Below are 16677 nucleotides of genomic sequence, written 5' to 3'. Positions count from 1 at the left end.
TGTTATCCTTCATTAACTTTAAAAATTTTTTTTAAATTGTTATTTTTAAATTGTTATCTTTAACAGTAGTTGTTCAAGGGAGGGGTCATTCAACAGAGCAGTATATGAGCACAATCCATCTTGCTCCGCCCTACCCCTTCAACATTGTCAACTCCCTTTAACCCACTCCTTCCCTTACATTTCTCAATTCTGTGGTACATATAATGAATTCTGGACTGCATTCTCCCCCCTCTTCCCCCATTCATTGTTTACCTCTTTCCCCTTGTTCCCACTCCCCTCTTGTAAGTACCCATTTCTTGGCGCTTATTTTGTTGGGCTTTGACTTAGTCTTTCTAAAAAATTGTACTACTTAAAGCTTTCCAAAGCATCTATTACAATTCAGTTAATTCACTTGGAACTGCTTGCTTACCACCCATTGTGTTTACTTATAGATTTATAGGCACATTCTATCTTGGGTCTGGCCTACTTAACAGTTCTTCCCAAGTCTTTCCATTTTCTTATGAATGGTATATTACCATTCTTTCTAACAGATGAGTAAAATTCCATTGTATATAAACACTGCATTTTCTTAATCCATTTGTCCATTGAGGAACATATGGGCTGCTTCCAACTATTATCTTTAATTAGTTTTACAAAGGGATTTCAATGAAACATGCCAATTTCTGAGTACCATGCATCTTGATCAGTACCATCCCTTTCATCATTCTCTCAAATCTCTCCACAAACTTGAAATGTCCCATCAAGATTTGAACTCAGACCACTGGACTCAAAGTCCAGAGTGCTAACCATTACACCATGAGGCCAACGTATCTATTTATTTACTGAGAAAAGAACTTGCTGTGCAGCCCAGGCTCACCTTAAACTTGTGATCTTTCTCTCTTAGCCTCCTGACTGTTGGGATTACAGGTGTGCACTACTACACCCAGAAGCTGGAACTCAGTTTGTAACTTTTGGTGTTTGATTTATATGAGGTTTCAAAGCAACAGACAGAAAGGTGTGACAATGTCCAAAGAGTGATGCATTCTTTCCTTGATTTATGTAACTGTATCCCCTTTGCATAATCCCCTTTACAATAGCAACAAGAGAAAAGTTAAAAGAAATGTCCCCTGTGCCCTTCCCAGAGTTGGTAATCACTGTATCGGGAAATTTCCATCAGGTCAAGTCCTCCTCATTTTTCATACCTGCTGGTGTTCATGTGGGCACATTTGCAGATCTATGAAAATCTATCACCCATGTAGCTGCATGTGACCTCCGCCACAAGTGCCACCCAGGACAGCTCCCTACCAGGGCTCCTGGCCACCCTTCCTGCTGACATGTTATCCCAGGACATGCCCAATACATTGCAATTCTGCCAGGTCCACCCTGGAGGTGGGTGAGACAGGGAATTTTCTCTTTAGAGGGGAGAAAGCAGCATGAGAGAACTGAAGGCTGACATGAAGTTCAATAGCCAAGAACTAAGACCAGACAGAGTCTAGTTCCCTGAGTTCAGTCCAGACTGACTGGCCCACTGCATAGCCCCTCCTAGATGCTCTGCCTCCTGAGGCTTTAAGACAAGATTGCAATGCCCCTTCCAGCTCAGGGCGCCCCCTAGCAGTGGGTGCTGGGAACATACGCACCGTTCACGCTGTATCTCATGGCTGTCGTGAGCTGCTTCTTTGTTCTGCCATCTGCTCCCAGCTGCAGCATTCCCAGGATGGATGCAATCCCGTGGGGGGAGACAACGACGTTGTCATGAGGTCGTGATTTGATGATCTGATTGAAAACCTGGATGCCTGTGTCAGAGCCAAGTTCCTCCAGGGACAGAGGGTTGAACTGGGAGCACACAGAAGGCAAAGTCACTGTGGTCAAGAGGAGAAAGGCAAAGTGCCAATTCATGGTTCCTTCCAGCAAGGACTGCCTGAAAAATAGAGATAATTTTTTTCTATTATTCATGGAGTATATATATTTGTGCCATTGCTGTGTCTTGAACTCTGGATCTTCTATTCCCAGTTGGCTTTCTAACCAAGGCTGGTACTCTACCACTTGAGTCACAGCTCTACTTTCAGGTTTTTGCTGGATAAGTGGTGGTAAGGATCTCATGGATTTGTCTGCCTGGGCTGGCTTGAACTATGATGCCTATATCTCAAGCCTCCTGAATAGCTAGGATTACCACTGGTGCCTGGCTTATTCTTAAATGAACACAAAAGCAAGATACTTCATTAAGTTAATTTATTGTATTCATGTAACTGAGTGCTATGCTCATGAACACAGTGAAGAGGAGAGGGAATCAACATTCATACCCAGTGCTTAGGCAGAAGGGATGGGAAAGAAACATATTTCACTTTATTGTCTTGTGTGTGTGTGTGTGTGTGTGTGTGTTGGTTCTGAGGCTTGAACTCAGAGCCTAGGCACTGTCCCTGAGCTTTTGTGCTCAAAGCTAACACTCTACCACTTTAGCCACAGTTCCAGGCTATTTGGTGGTTAATTGGAGATAATTCCTGCCCAGGCTGGCTTTGAGCCACAATCCTTGGATCTCAGCCTCCTGAGTAGCTAGGATTACAGGCTTGTAGCATTTTTACTATGTCAAGCACTCTACTAAAATAACTAATTCTCATAACCCCTTCCATTCATTCATTTCAACCAACATTTATCCACAATGGTCTCTCATGTGGCAAGTCCTTTATTCATTTTTAGTTGTTTCCTTTTTTCCTCAAACAGTCCCAATGTATGTAAACTAGACTGGTCTTGAACTTGTGATCCTCTTGCTTTAGTCTGCCAAGTGTTGGGATTAAAGCTGGGAACCACTATGCTCAGCTCTCTGAGGACCAAGGATCAACTAACTGTAAATGAGATGTGTAAGACACCTGTCCTTGTGGAGTTTCTATTCCAGAGGGAGAGATAGAAAAGCCACCAGCAAGCAGTAACAGGTATAAAAACTGTGCCCGACGAGAGTGAACAGAGGGAAAAAGGACAGTGACACTAGAGAGAGTTGTTTGGGAGCCATTTCTGTGGCAGGATGCAGGTGACAGGATCTGGATGGTGAAAGGGTCAGGAAGGGTATGCCAGATGGAGGGACAGTGTGGAAGAAGGCCTGAGGAGGAAGAGTGTGCTGCAGTAGAGGCCAGTGTGCACGGATGGAAAGGAGCTTCCTTTTAAGAGTCACCATTATTTTTGTGTCCACACTGGAGCTTGAACTCAGGGCCTGGGTGCTATCGTTTAGCTTTTCATTTAGAGTGTAGGACTCTAACCTCTTGAGCCATAGCTCTACTTCTGGCACTTTTTGTTATTGTTTGGGCTATTTATTTATTTATTTGCGGTGGTTTATTGGAGAGAAGAGCCTCAAAGACTCTCACCCCAGTTGGCTTTGAATCTTGATCCTCAGATCCAGCCTGCTGAGTTGCTAGGGTTACAGGTGTGAACCAGTAGCACCAACACCAGGCACCACTGGTGATTAGTAAACAAGGGAAGAATCTTTGGGTTTATTATGATTATCTTATAACCACATAGACACGATTCTTCTATCATAAGCATATTACCTTTGAAAGTACACAACTGTCAATTAAAATAAATTTCAGCAGCAACTTTGAAATCTACAATGGTGGGGCAGAAACAATTGGCAAATTCATAAACCATGAGGATGGTACAACGTGTACTCAGAATTTTCAATTATAGTGATTTGCTTTAAATAAGTTCCATTCCTTGATTACCACTTATAGGGTTCTCTTTGGCTCTGACAAATAAGAGGTAGGCAATTTACATGTATTTATGGAAAAACAAATACTTCCATTAAGTAAGAATTTAACAGTAGCAGCTGGCATAAACAAAGGCAGAGTTGTGCTGCTGCTAATTTGGTCTGTGCCTTAGAGGCCTGAGTCTTGCTAGGCACCCATCTCCCATGGAGCCAATTTGTTCCCCATGACAGTGTCTGTATGTGTGGGAAGACAGGAGGATTTCCAGCGAGTGAAAACAGAGGGAAGTGTTTTAAGAGGCAGGTGATCTGGTAAGAGAAAAACAATGTAGGGCAGTGTTGGGAAAACTGTCTCCCTGTTTTCCTTTGCTCACTTCCTGCACTTCCCACGCTAGGTCATGACAGATGTTCAATAAACACTTGTGCGATTAAACCCTACCGCTTAGCTGCATTCTGGTGGCTCATGCCATCAGGCAAGAAAGACCATGAGACCCTTATCTCCAACGAACCAGTAAAAAGCCAGAAATGGAGGTGTGGCTTAGTGGCAGGAGTGATAGCGTTGAGTGAAAAAGCTGAAGTGCCCAGGTCCTGACTGGCATAAACAAACAAAACAAAAAACCCCAAAACAACCCTTCCTAAACCCCACAGCTTAGGAGCACTGCTTTTTATTTTTTTTCATTTCCACATTGACTCAAAATTCTGTTTGCTGATTGTGGCTAAGAGAACTGTTCTGTTTAGTTAGTTGTGAGCCTCTCTGTCAGCTCCAAACTTTCTCCAAGGAAATGGCCAGCACTGGGTTGGGCTAGGATGATGGCACACATAGAATTCTCTGTCTGGCTCCTCCAAGTGCAGTGAGCCGCTAAGGCCATAGCTCAAGAGCATGTAGCAATTTTTCTTATATATTGCAAAAGAAGCACTTTTGAAAAACAAACAAAAAGCCCCATCAGAACAGTCCAGTGTTTCTTCAGCACTTAGTTGTAAAACAATTGTGTAAACTCTAAATTCATGACGTGTAAGTGACCTACATACACTCGCACGTGGGCCTTTAGGATGGCCAGTGTGGCCCATTTTTTGACTCGGGCACCTCTAACTGGCATGTCATGACAATCCCCTGAGTTGCTCCAAGTCCCAGGGACCCTGGCGAGCTCCCAAATCCTGACGATGGCAGTTTTACTCAATTCATCTAAGACCTGGATTCTTTCCTCCTCTCTCTCTCTCTCGCCTGCAGGCAATACATTTCCTCTTTAGAATTTAATATACCACAAAGTGATCACAAATTTGTGCACTCTTTATGACAAATGGCCGGTGACCAGTGCCAATTTTCTTGATCTCCATTACTGACTTCTGCATTTCAAGTTTATTCTGGCTGCTACCTGTAGCTGGCTAGGGCTCTCCAAAGAAATGTCCTGGGTTAGTGAACATTTAAATAGATAGTTGAATTTTCATTTGCATAAGGCATAAAGGACATGAAAATTGGTTCTGCAACTAGTAGCAGGAAGCTGACTAGCTGAAATACTATCTAATATATATATATATATATATAAAACATGCCTCACATTATTATGTATATATTATATGTTATATATATTATATATATATATGTTTTATGAAACAGGAATAAAGAATCAGGGGAAGAAATCTAATGGCTCCAATTTCTTTGGGTTAGCAAGAAGTCTCCCAAATAAATAGCTATCTTGTTTAACAAAATTTTGTTTGGTTAGGAAAATCTGTTAGAAGAACAGTTTCATTATGACGGCAGGGAAAGATGCCGCTTGTTATTCTGGGATTCTTGGACTCAGGATGTTTTTGAGAAATGTCTATGCAGTTTCCTAACAGTGTACTGGGGCTCGGTCGGGGCTGTGCATAATCTGGAACCAGAGCTAGTTTTGACTGATGTCCTGGGCATAACTTCTGTTTGGCCAAATGCTCACTGGTCTTAACTCACTTGGCTTGTACACGTGTCTAAGAATAAGCTTTTACTTCTCTCTACAGTGCGGTGCCCAGGAGAGTAGATGTTGATCCAGAAATTACTTTCAGCTTATGTACATCCGAATAGTGAAACTGTCTCATGTCTAAAAAGACTATCTTTCATCAGAAACAACAGCAGTTTCAAGGTCCCCAAGCACTTCATCTTTGAACAGGAAAATTCCCACAATAGGAAAAACATAGTAACCCCCTGTTTCTTTTCATTTTTAAGAGAAATTACACGTCAAGCTTTCATATAAAAGAATGTGTTGCCCAAATGTGTTGGGCAGCATTGATATGGATGATCATAAATCCTCTTCTTGTATAATGTTTTCATAATAGTAAAAAAAAATGTGTATAAGCCAGGCAGCACTAGTTCACTCCTGCAATCCTAGCTACTCAAGAAGCTGAGATCTGAGAACTGTGGCTCGAAGCCAGTGGCTAGGTTAAAAAAAAAAGTCCATGAGACTTCTCCCTCTAAGTAACCAGCAAAAAGCTGGAAGTGAGGTATGGCTCTGATAGTAGAGTACCAACTTTGAGTAAAATAAGTCAAGTGAGAGCAAGAGGCCCTGAGTACAAGCTCTATACCAGAACACACACACACACACACACACACACACACACACACACACACACACACACACACACACGTATACAGTTGAGGATACCACTAAAGGAAATCATATCACAGTCTCCTAATAAAGCTAGTCTTTCAAATGCTGGAATTCTCTTTCCCACATAATTCCTGTTTCTCCTACTCCAAGCTTTTCCCCTGTCCAGCCTGAAGACTCTTTCTGAACTGGATACTGTTGTGAGTGTTAAGCAGGATTTAGTGTAGAAAATAACAGGTGGTCCTTTTGCAAATGCCAGCTTCAGAATGTATGCCTATACTTACAGAAACACCACTTACTGACGGCAGCCATCGCAAGAACACACCCTCCACACCGACAGTGTCAAGTGGCACTTGTTCACAGGTGATGCTCCTGTCCTCTAATGCATTTTACTGCCCTACCTTTAACAGCATTCTATCTTCACCTGCTTGTCCAGAACATCCTCATGGCCTGAAAGGGTTATAGAGGGTCAGTACTCTGCAAATTTGCTAACATCCCCCACAAAGGGGTCTGCTCTGCATGCATGGGCCTTGGTATTTTCTTTGCATCTCTCTCTCATCATCCACCAGTGAATGCCAATGCTCCTGTAACTTCTTCCTCCAATGCTTCCTGCAACTTCTTCCACAGACAGGGTTCGGCTTTTCCTGATTGACCCAGATGGGTTATTCACCCCCCTTCTTTGAATTCTGAAAGCATCCTGCTGCACCTCTCATTTGAGTCATTCTCCAAGTACATTTTCTTTCCTCCCAACTAGACAAGGAGCTCATAGAAAGTAGCACCATGGGCTTCAGAGCACTGGTGCCGGAGGGTCTAATTTAGTGCTTTACTGCTGGTTGATGCTAAGTCAGAGGCAGAACCTCTGGGATTAACCCATTGCCTAGGGTTTGCTTTGGAATATTGAGTGTTCTAAAAATATTTTAGTCAACTAAAAGTCAAGAGATGTCCCTCTGTATTTAGAATTATTCTCAGGAAAAAAAATGAAAAAGATAGAAGTTCTGGTAGCACTAGCCTCTCTCTCTCTCTCTCTCTCTCTCTCTCTCTCTCTCTCTCTCTCACCTGCTGCTGTATCGTTACCGTTCTAGGGGCCAGACATGTGCTTTCCAAAGGCTGCTGCTTGCTCTGCCCCGCTGCCTCACTCCAGCAGCTGCTGCTCATCACCAGCCTGAGTGCATAAGCACTTATGACCAGACCTGAAGCATAGACAATCCAGCAGACAGTGAGGATCAGGAGATCCTCACAGAGATGGAGCTTACTTGCGACCTTACCTATATAATACAGGAGGTAAATAATACAGTGTCTTTCTGCTCTATTTAAGTTGCAGGTGAAGTTGTAGAGAAAAAAATACTACAAACTCTCTGACTCCAGTATTTAGCCAGGCAATTCTCACCTGGGCTGGAGGGGTGGGGGAAGGGCAGGAGTGCTGAAGCACTCTAGCCCTAGGCCGATCACTCTAAAACATGTTTGAGGAGAAATATTTAAACTTATGCCACAGAAGATTTTAAATCCATGCAAATATATAATAAACCTAAAGTGCTCACCATCTAGATAAAACAATAATCAACTCATGCCTCCTTTTATTTCTTGTAAAATCAAAAGATTATTTTTCAAGCAAATTTTAGACCTCATATAACAGGATTCAGAGTCTTTTTCCCCCCACATAAACATATAACCTAAACTTAGGGATTTACAATATACATTTGCAGGGGCTGGGAAGGTAGCTCAGTGGTAGAGCGCTTGCCTTGCATGCCTGAGGCCCTGGGTTTGATTCCTCAGCACCACATAAGCAAAAAGAAAAAAGCCGGAAGTGGCACTGTGGCTCAAGTGGTAGAGCGCTAGCCTTGAGCTGAAGAGCTGAGGGACAGCGTCCAGGCCCAGAGTTCAGGCCCCCCCCCCAAAAAAAAACCACACAAAAAATATACATTTGCAATACCATTATCCCAATGCAAAATGAATAACTACTTAATATGCTAACATCCAGTCAGTGTTCAAATTGTCCTGATTGTCTTTTGGTTTTTGCAGTGACAGGATCAAACCCAGGGCCTTGCACATGCTAGGCAAGCATTCTACCATGAGCTACACTCACAGCTCCAGCTGATTTCTATCTTCTTTGAATCAGGATCCAAGTAAACTGCATGTATTACAAATGGTTGATACGCCTTTTAAGAGAAAGAATTTAAATAGTCCCCTACTTGCTTTATTCTTAACGTTTCCCTAGGAACCATTTTCTTGAAGAACTATGTGATTGGTCCTATTTAGTGGTCTCATCACTGGAGTTTGCTGATTACACTCTGATGAACTATTTAACCAGTCCCTCTGCCCCCTGTATTTGGTATCAAGTAGTAGTTACAGACTCAGAACAGAGTGTGGGGGTGGGGAAATACACAAACCATGGCCTGAGGGCTGGATCTGACCACACTCTTTTGCTTTGACTATTTCTTCATTAGCACCCTAGCCAGGAGCTGACAGGGTGCCTAGCTGCAAAAGACAAAAGCAAAAGTGTTTACCATCTGGTCTGTAACAGGCAAAGTTTGCTGACCCATACTCCATTGGCTGATAAGATTCCAGTCAGCCTTCTTTGCTGGCAAAAACAGTTTATGGGGGTATGGTATATTGTGTTGGAATAAAGAGAAAGTGGTGCTTCAGTGCTCGCTTTCTCTCCCTCCCTCCTCCCCTCTCTCTCTCTCCATGCTCAACCATGTTTTCTCACAAGGTTCCCAAATAGTAGGTGCTGTTATAATTCTAACTTCTTTTCTTCATTCATTTTATTTCTAAAGAAAGAAAATTTCCATGACCAATTTTCTGGCTGCTCCCAGGTTCTGTTTGTGTAAGCAAAGGCAGGATAAATGCTTGATTCATTTCATGTCACACAGTTTTTCATTCATAATGGGTTGGTTGTCCAAATTTTTAGTTCACCACAGGGTTTTGCTCTTGTGACATTATGAACTGTGTCTGTTTTTCAATGCATTTTAAGATGCTTGATCCACTGTAAAAATTAGTCCTTATTATAAAGCTCAAAACAGGACATGAATTTGTGGCTCAAGTGGCACAGTACTAGCCTTGAGTACAAAAGCTCAGGGGAAGCTTCTAGGCCCTGAGTTCAAGCCCCAGGACCAGAAAAAGAAAAAAAAAGAATTAAAGCTCAAAATAAGTCTCAGGTTGATTCCTACATCTTTCCCGATGATCCTACAGTCTTCCGAATGTCCTTATTTTCTGGTTTGGCAAGATGTTCCCATATTTTGCCCGCCATTTCCCATTCTCTGGGTAGAGTGTTTTCTTGTCTGGGGAGCTCTGGCTCCTTTAAGTGGGAAGCAGCAGTTAGATACCACAAAAACTGAGCACCTTCACCTAACAAAGCCTAAATCAACAGTGGACATCGAGTGGGTTCCAGCGGTACCAAAAAAAAAAATCAAACAAATTTTATTTGGCTGTGGACTATAGCCATATACTTAAATCAGATTTTAAACACTGAGGGCATACTCATGATTGTATAGACCACAAAGGTCTACCAGGTGATATCAAGATGTGTATGGAGGTGGGGAAGGCAGGTCAGCTGGCATTAATAGCTGGCTAAGATCATAGGACCATCAGAATATCACTAACGTGTGAAACCAGCCATCCTCCTGCATATGCCCATCCTTCATGCCCACTGTTGTGGGATCATAGCGGTACAGGCACCTGGAATGAACAATGAAGACACAGCCTAACAAGGTGAGTACCAAAGTTTCTCTGCTCCAATTCCTCTCAATGAAAACAGACATTTTTTTCAGGCACTGGCAAAGTGCTGATATCCCTCTGGTCCTCTTGTTTATAAAATCCTAGTTATTGGAATCAAAGTTTCCTTATTACTATGCCTGTTGAGTATTTCTTCTAGAACAGCTGCAGTAGGTAGAAAAAAAACCCTGTAGATCAGGTTGTGTTGGATGGATGCTGTCTCTTGACAGGGCCTCATAAAGATACAGATATACAAAAAGGTCTTAGGTTGTCAAATGGAGACTTCTAAATGGTCTGAAATAGGAACACACTACCCAAACAGTTAGGTCAAATATTTCTCACCACAATTGTGCCAATAGGCAAAGGACCAACTCTGAAGGGTACACTAGGTTAGAGGCATTCTGGAGACACTTCAGGAGTTGAGCCATGAAGATGTGACAGAAGTTACTGAAGTGACAGAAACTGTAAACGCATAGGTAATTGGAGTTAAGTTTCATGTGTGGGTCTATGAGGATAAAAAGAGAACTCTGATCTGTACTGTGCACTGAAATCCATATAAACTCTACTAAGATATGTCCTCCAAGTTCCCTCTTCATTTTCTAAATGTGGCCACATTTTCTTAAGATAATCAAGTGGGTTGAACAAGTAAACTAAGTCTGTCTTGATAGCACTAGGAAGTGTACAATTGTCAATATCTTTATAACTTAGGGGAGGACAAACAGAAAATGCCAAAGGCATGACAGTTTGATGGCTTTAAAACATGCTATTTCAGGTGACTAGGGACACATTTAGAGTCCTCAGAACTTTTGAAAATTTTATCTGACTTTAAAATGGATGTGTATGCTCAATCTATAGCACTAATTAATTTTGCCAAAAGCAAGCCTAAAACTGCTTAGGGAAAATTTTTGCCTATTAAAATGTATGGCAAAGATATCTAAAATGAAGCATATCTCATCAGAAAATACATTTGAACTGATATCCAAGTGCATTCCATCTATATATTGTTCCATCTGGCAGGAGAGAACACAATTGGGATTTTTAGTCATCCTTTTAAAATGGAAGCTTAGGAACATTTATCTATTCTCCTCTGTGCTTCCGAGAAAACTTGCCCAAGGTTCAAGCCTCAGTTCTACCATCTGACCAAGGGATCTGATGCCTCTCACAAGCTTTAGCAACCTTGCTTTCTCCTCAATCATTTTCCTTTTTTTCTTCTGTGCTGGGGCTTGAACCGAGAGCCTTGTGTATGCTACCCAAGCACGCTACTATTTGAGTTATGCCCTCATCTCCTTTTCCTTTATCATTTTTGAAGCCCTATCTTCAGGGTGGCCATGGGAATTAATTAAGCACAAACAAGACAGATTGTAACTACCGTGGTGTCTGAATGGTAACAGACCACTCGAAAAATGTTGGTTCTCTTTCTTTGTCGTCCTTAATGCTCAAGGCTTAAACTAGTCTGATTTTTTTATTTTTTATTTTATTTTATTTTTTTTTATTGTGAAAATACTGTACAGAGAGGTTACAATTACATGGGCAAGATAATGAGTACATTTCTTATCAAGCATTGTTGCCTCCTCCTTTGTTTCCCCTTCCCATTTCCCCTTCCCATTCTCCCTTCCCATTCTCCCTCCCCCCTCCACCAAAGTTGTAAAGTTCATTTTTCGACATAACAACTTGTACATTTGTACATCTCATTGTTGCAATGGGTACACCTATATCCCTATTTAAACAATTTGTTTTTTCCCTTCCCCTCCACAAATTATAACATCAAATACAATGAGAGCAGGGGTTATACCATAGGGGATGGAGACACAAAACAACAAAGAAATCATCTTATAAATATGTTAGAAACAATTGCATGAAAGAAAAAAGAACATTTGAATACTTATCTTGGGGTTCATTTCACCTAACATCAACTTATCTGACCTTTTCTGCTTGTCTCAGTCATATACTAGTTATTGCAAATAAGGGAAAACATGGGACCTATGTTTCTTTGGGCCTGGCTTACTTCACTTAATATAATTTTTTCCAAGTCTTTCCATTTCCTAATGAAAATTCTTTTTATCTATATTAGAACTTAGATACATTTTTTAAAAAAAATCCTATTTTGAAGTATTATCTAATTCAGTCTATTGCCAAGGCTGGATCATGAACATGACTTTGGTGGTCCTTTATGTGTCCCTAACACTGATGTTTTCTGTGGACCCTTGATTCGAACATGAGAAAACCATGCTTTCTAGATAGTTGCTAGTAAAAAAAGAATAGCAAGTGTTGGAAATGCAAACTGATAATGACTTCTCTGAGACAATCTTTGGTTAACACAGTTAACCAAAGTTAATTAAAAAAACACTAACACCTACTTATTAAACAGCAATACCCTTTCTATCCATCAATATAGGATTCAAAAAAAATCTGGATTAAAAAAAAGACTTTGGGAGTAAAATCACTGCAATATTCTTTGCAAGCAAGTAATCGCGCAGTGGCGATTTTAGTAATCTCAATGTCCAACGGAGGGGACACTGTGGGCAGCCTCTTGCCAGCTCTTGTACTTAACCTGTACCTCCTGCGTGACTTCTGGACAACTCTCAGTGGGAAATGACACCTACTTTTCTTAATGGGCCCTAAGCATCACTCTGCTGGTGTTTACACACACCATTCCCTCCCAGGAGACCAAGAGCCATTGATTCCTAGTCTTGATGTAACTATTTAAGGTCTCCCATGCCCTTTCAGGTTTTGTCTGCATGTGTTTCCTAGCAATTCATTTGTATTATTTAATCTTGCTGCTTCCGGGAGAACATGGCTCCATGCCATTCAACAATAAGGAATAGTTAATGAGATCTACTTAACATAGTGTCAGTAAGCTCGTATAGCTACCACCGAAACAAACGTACAAATGTAGTAAGATATCCTAGAGGGTTTTTTTGAGACAAGGTCTGGCCTTGAACTCTCTATCCTCTTGCCTTAGCATTCCTAGTGCTGGACATACATTAATTGTTTAAAGAAAACTGTTTACAGTTGACTTTGTAAAAATGATACCTAGGAACAGAAAAAAAGACTAAAAGAACAGATATCAAGATATTATCTTTATATCTGTGTTTCTTATTTGTATATGGTTTTGCATTTTTTCAAAGTTTCATAATGGAACACATTACTTCAACACTCCTTTCTGTTCATAAAAAGACAAATAGCAGGGGTCAGCTGAGGGATACATGGTAGAGTAGAGAACAGAAAAAACAGGGGCTAAATTAGAGGATCATGGAAAACTAACACAAATGGTATTTCCTGGAACAAGAGAGAGTTGATAAATAATATGAAGTACACTCCAATGGGTGTTATAATCCATTCCAACCCACAGACCATTTCATGTTTGGTATGTTGGGCAAAGGGTGGCTCTGTTTTGATGACTGACCTGATCTGTCTATGTGTCTTTCAATCTATGTGGTGAATACCTAATCACAGCAATTATAGTTTTTATAATTTCTTTAAAATTGTAATTCAAGGAAAATATCCCATTACTATTTTAAGCAGCATCAATGACTCTTACAAAAGCTTTTTCTTTCCTAATTCTAATTTACTTAAAACTTAGAAAATATACCCTTCAGTATTCCAGAAAAATAGCCATCACTGTATACCTACAGGGATGGTCTGAATTATCAGTGTCTTCTCTAAGTCTATTGTCAAACCTAAACCCAGTGATATCATTAGAAGCTGGGTCTTTGCTGGTGTGTGTGTGTGTGTGTGTGTGTGTGTGTGTGTGTGTGTGTGTTTGTGTGTGTGTGTGTGTGTGTGTGTGAGAGACAGGATAACAAGAGAAGAGCTTCATGCATGAGGTTAGCTCCTTTAGAGACCTCAGAAGGGGAGTCTGTCTTTCTGCCATGTCAGGAAACAGCCAGGGTGCCATTTACACACCACAAACCAAGACCTTGCCGGCCATGGCATCTTCTGACTTCCCAGCTTCGGGAACTGTGAGGGATTTCAGTTGTTTATAAGCTACTTGGTCTACAGTATTTTGTTATAGCAGCCCAAGTGGACTAAATGACTCTGTACCTGGAGCTTTATACTCAATATGTAGCTTAATTTTTTTTATTATTGTAAAGGTGATATACAGAGGGGTTACGGTTACCTAAGTCAGATAGTGTAGGGAGCCAGGGTAAACGCCATTACAAGATGGCGCCCACTCCCTTGCAGCTTTGAGGTAACCACTCCATTTCAGGCGGTGCTTGGCGGGACGGTGGGTCCTGGGCTTTGCGCATGCGCGAGCCACGTAGAGTCCCCAGCCAATCCCGTGGCACCTGGTGACGGTGAAAGGCAGACGACCAATGATAGAAAGACCCGTGTTCCTAATCCCTATATAAGTGGCCATGTTTTGGGTGCACGCTCTCTCGCACTCAAGCTCTCCCATCAACTAAAAGGCTCTCCAATAAAGCGTGATCTGAGAAGACTCCTGGTGTGGTGTTCGTTCTTCCTCGCTGGTCGAGAAGGCGCGCGCCGCAAGATAGAATATATTTCTTTTAAGGTAATATCCTCCCTTTCCCCTCCCACTTCCCTGGTTCTCTCCCCGTTTTCCCCCCATCCCTCCTCATAAGTTGCATAGTTAGTTCATTTTCAACAGTGTCTAGTGAGTACTACTGCTGCATTGGTTACTCTCCCAAAGACAGATAAACGAACAAACAAAAGAAACTGAAAGCAAAAACAGTACCAAAGGAAAAAAAACCCTCTTGTTTCTACCTCCTGGAGTTCATTTAAATAAATATTATTTTTTGGTCAGTTGTGGGGCTTGAACTCTGGGCCAAGATGCTGTCCCTGTGCTATTCAGCTCAAGGTAAGTACTCTACTGCTTAAGCCACAGCACCACTTCCAGTTTTCTGGTGGTTTATTGGAGATAAGAGTCTTACAGATTTTCCTGCTTGGGCTGGCTTTGAACTGTGATCCTCAGACCTCAGCCTCCTGAGTAGCTAGGATGACAGGCATAAGCCACTGGCACCCAGCAATAAATATTATTTTGTATGGTCAGGTGATGCACATAGCTATTGCACCTATGTGATCCTTTCCTAGGAATACCCTTCCTTTAGTCTCACCTTTGTGAACGCCTAGAGACCTGTGTAATTTATCATGTGCAGTTTAATTTTTCACTTAAGAAGTAGGCACTAGTATTTCTATGTTACAGATGATGGAAATGGATGAAACCACCCCACCCCACCCAAAAAATTAAACAACCTGCTCCGATGGGACAGGTCTGGTGAAGTCAAGGGAAGTGGAGAGCCAGGCTCTCGGCTGATGTGTTCTATCGCTTCTGATGATGGAGTTTAAAGGAAAAGGCGAACAAACAGTGCCCTTTTCTACCTGGACTGAAATCGCCAAACAAGTGATCATGGTGTTACAAAGGGATGGAAGGGATTTGTTAGTCTAGGTGCACGGGTTTTCATCAGAGGATGGAGTCACACTGACCCAGGGGCATGAGGTAAATGGCTAGAGAGATCTTTGTTGTCACCCTGCAGTGGGAGGTGCTGGTAGCTTCTGGCATGTGGCAGCCAGGGACGCTACTACGTGTGGGCATACATGTCTCACAAGTAGTCCCCACACTCCATACAGAAAGAACACCTCTTCCCGCCCTCCCCGAGTCACATCGTGACAACACTGCTCAGCAGGAAACCCTAGATTACTTCTGGATAAAGCAATGGCTGTATCGAGGACAGCAGTTTCCACGGTGGTTTTCTGTGTGGGAGAGGAAGAAGTCAAGACCTACTTCTGTCAATCCTTGAAGGGAGGGCTTGTGACCAGAAATCAAAGCTCAGATGTGAGGGTGTACCATAACAAGTAGATCATCCCAAATGTGCCTTCAGGTCGTGGGGAATGAGAGATGGGGAGCGGCATTGCACTCTGCTGAGCTTCCTTTGCCAGCAAGAAACATCAGGAAGGTGTTAGCATGGGGCTGAATCGCTGGGCAGTTGTCCAACGCCCCATACCTGAAATCCTCCCCAGGAAGCAGCAGTAGGGAGCCAGGCCTATAGCACCAGCACCATCACCACCTCTCAGCAGCCTGCCCTCCTGCCCACCCACTGCCTGCCCTCTCTCCATAGGCTGCACATTTTTGCTAAACCAAAGCAGCTATAGCATTCAGGTTTGGGAAACAGAACTGCCAGGTAAAGAGAGGGAATTAAAAAAAAACATTTATAAACCTTCACATATACTCTAAATGATTCTCTCAACCACTGTGCTTATGCCCTGGAACTTTGCAAACCAGTTATATCCTTGCTTTGCTAAGCAAAAGAAAGCCTGAGCCCCAACTTTGCGGACATCTCTCATGCAGGAGAAACCTGTATGGTCAGCAGAAGATGAAAGGAGACTCACGGAGGAAGTGCTGAATTAGGAATTATTAGGAATTAGGGATTTAGGGTCACCCTGTGACAAATGACCCCAGGCCACCTTGGGGAGGTCCTACCATCTTCTGGGATACCCTCTTTCTGGCGAGAGAGCCAATCAGTAGGGACGCTTTGGGCCCTGCAAAGAACAGCAATGCTTTTCCTGAGCTGTGCTGACTGGGGCTTGGCAGCTGTTACTGGGGATGTGGGCTTTAATCAAGCAGGAACGCAATAGTTCATGTTCCTATTTCAGTCAGCTGGGGTGCAGGGCAAGGAAACCCACATTCAGCAGTAAGAAGAGAGGCTCAGACTTCTGGGCCTTTTATTCCCAGTGAAAGCTACTTGGCTCTTTTGAAGTCATGGT

At 42.3% G+C, this 16677-nt stretch overlaps 1 protein-coding gene across 1 annotated transcript in view; it reads right to left on the bottom strand.

The window, feature by feature from the left end:
* Serpine2 (serpin family E member 2) overlaps window positions 1–16677 on the bottom strand; it is a 66954-nt gene that overhangs the window by 25471 nt on the left and 24806 nt on the right. Inside the window, exon 2 of the mRNA XM_070015979.1 lies at window positions 1617–1897. Coding sequence (XP_069872080.1) covers window positions 1617–1875 — 259 coding nt within the window. The 5' untranslated portion in view covers window positions 1876–1897. The remainder of the gene's footprint in view (window positions 1–1616; window positions 1898–16677) is intronic.

This window comes from Dipodomys merriami, unplaced genomic scaffold, assembly GCF_024711535.1.
Source record: "Dipodomys merriami isolate MVZ:Mamm:240054 unplaced genomic scaffold, mDipMer1.0.p SCAF_1, whole genome shotgun sequence".
NCBI lineage: Eukaryota > Metazoa > Chordata > Mammalia > Rodentia > Heteromyidae > Dipodomys > Dipodomys merriami.
This window is presented reverse-complemented; position numbering and strand designations above follow the sequence as displayed.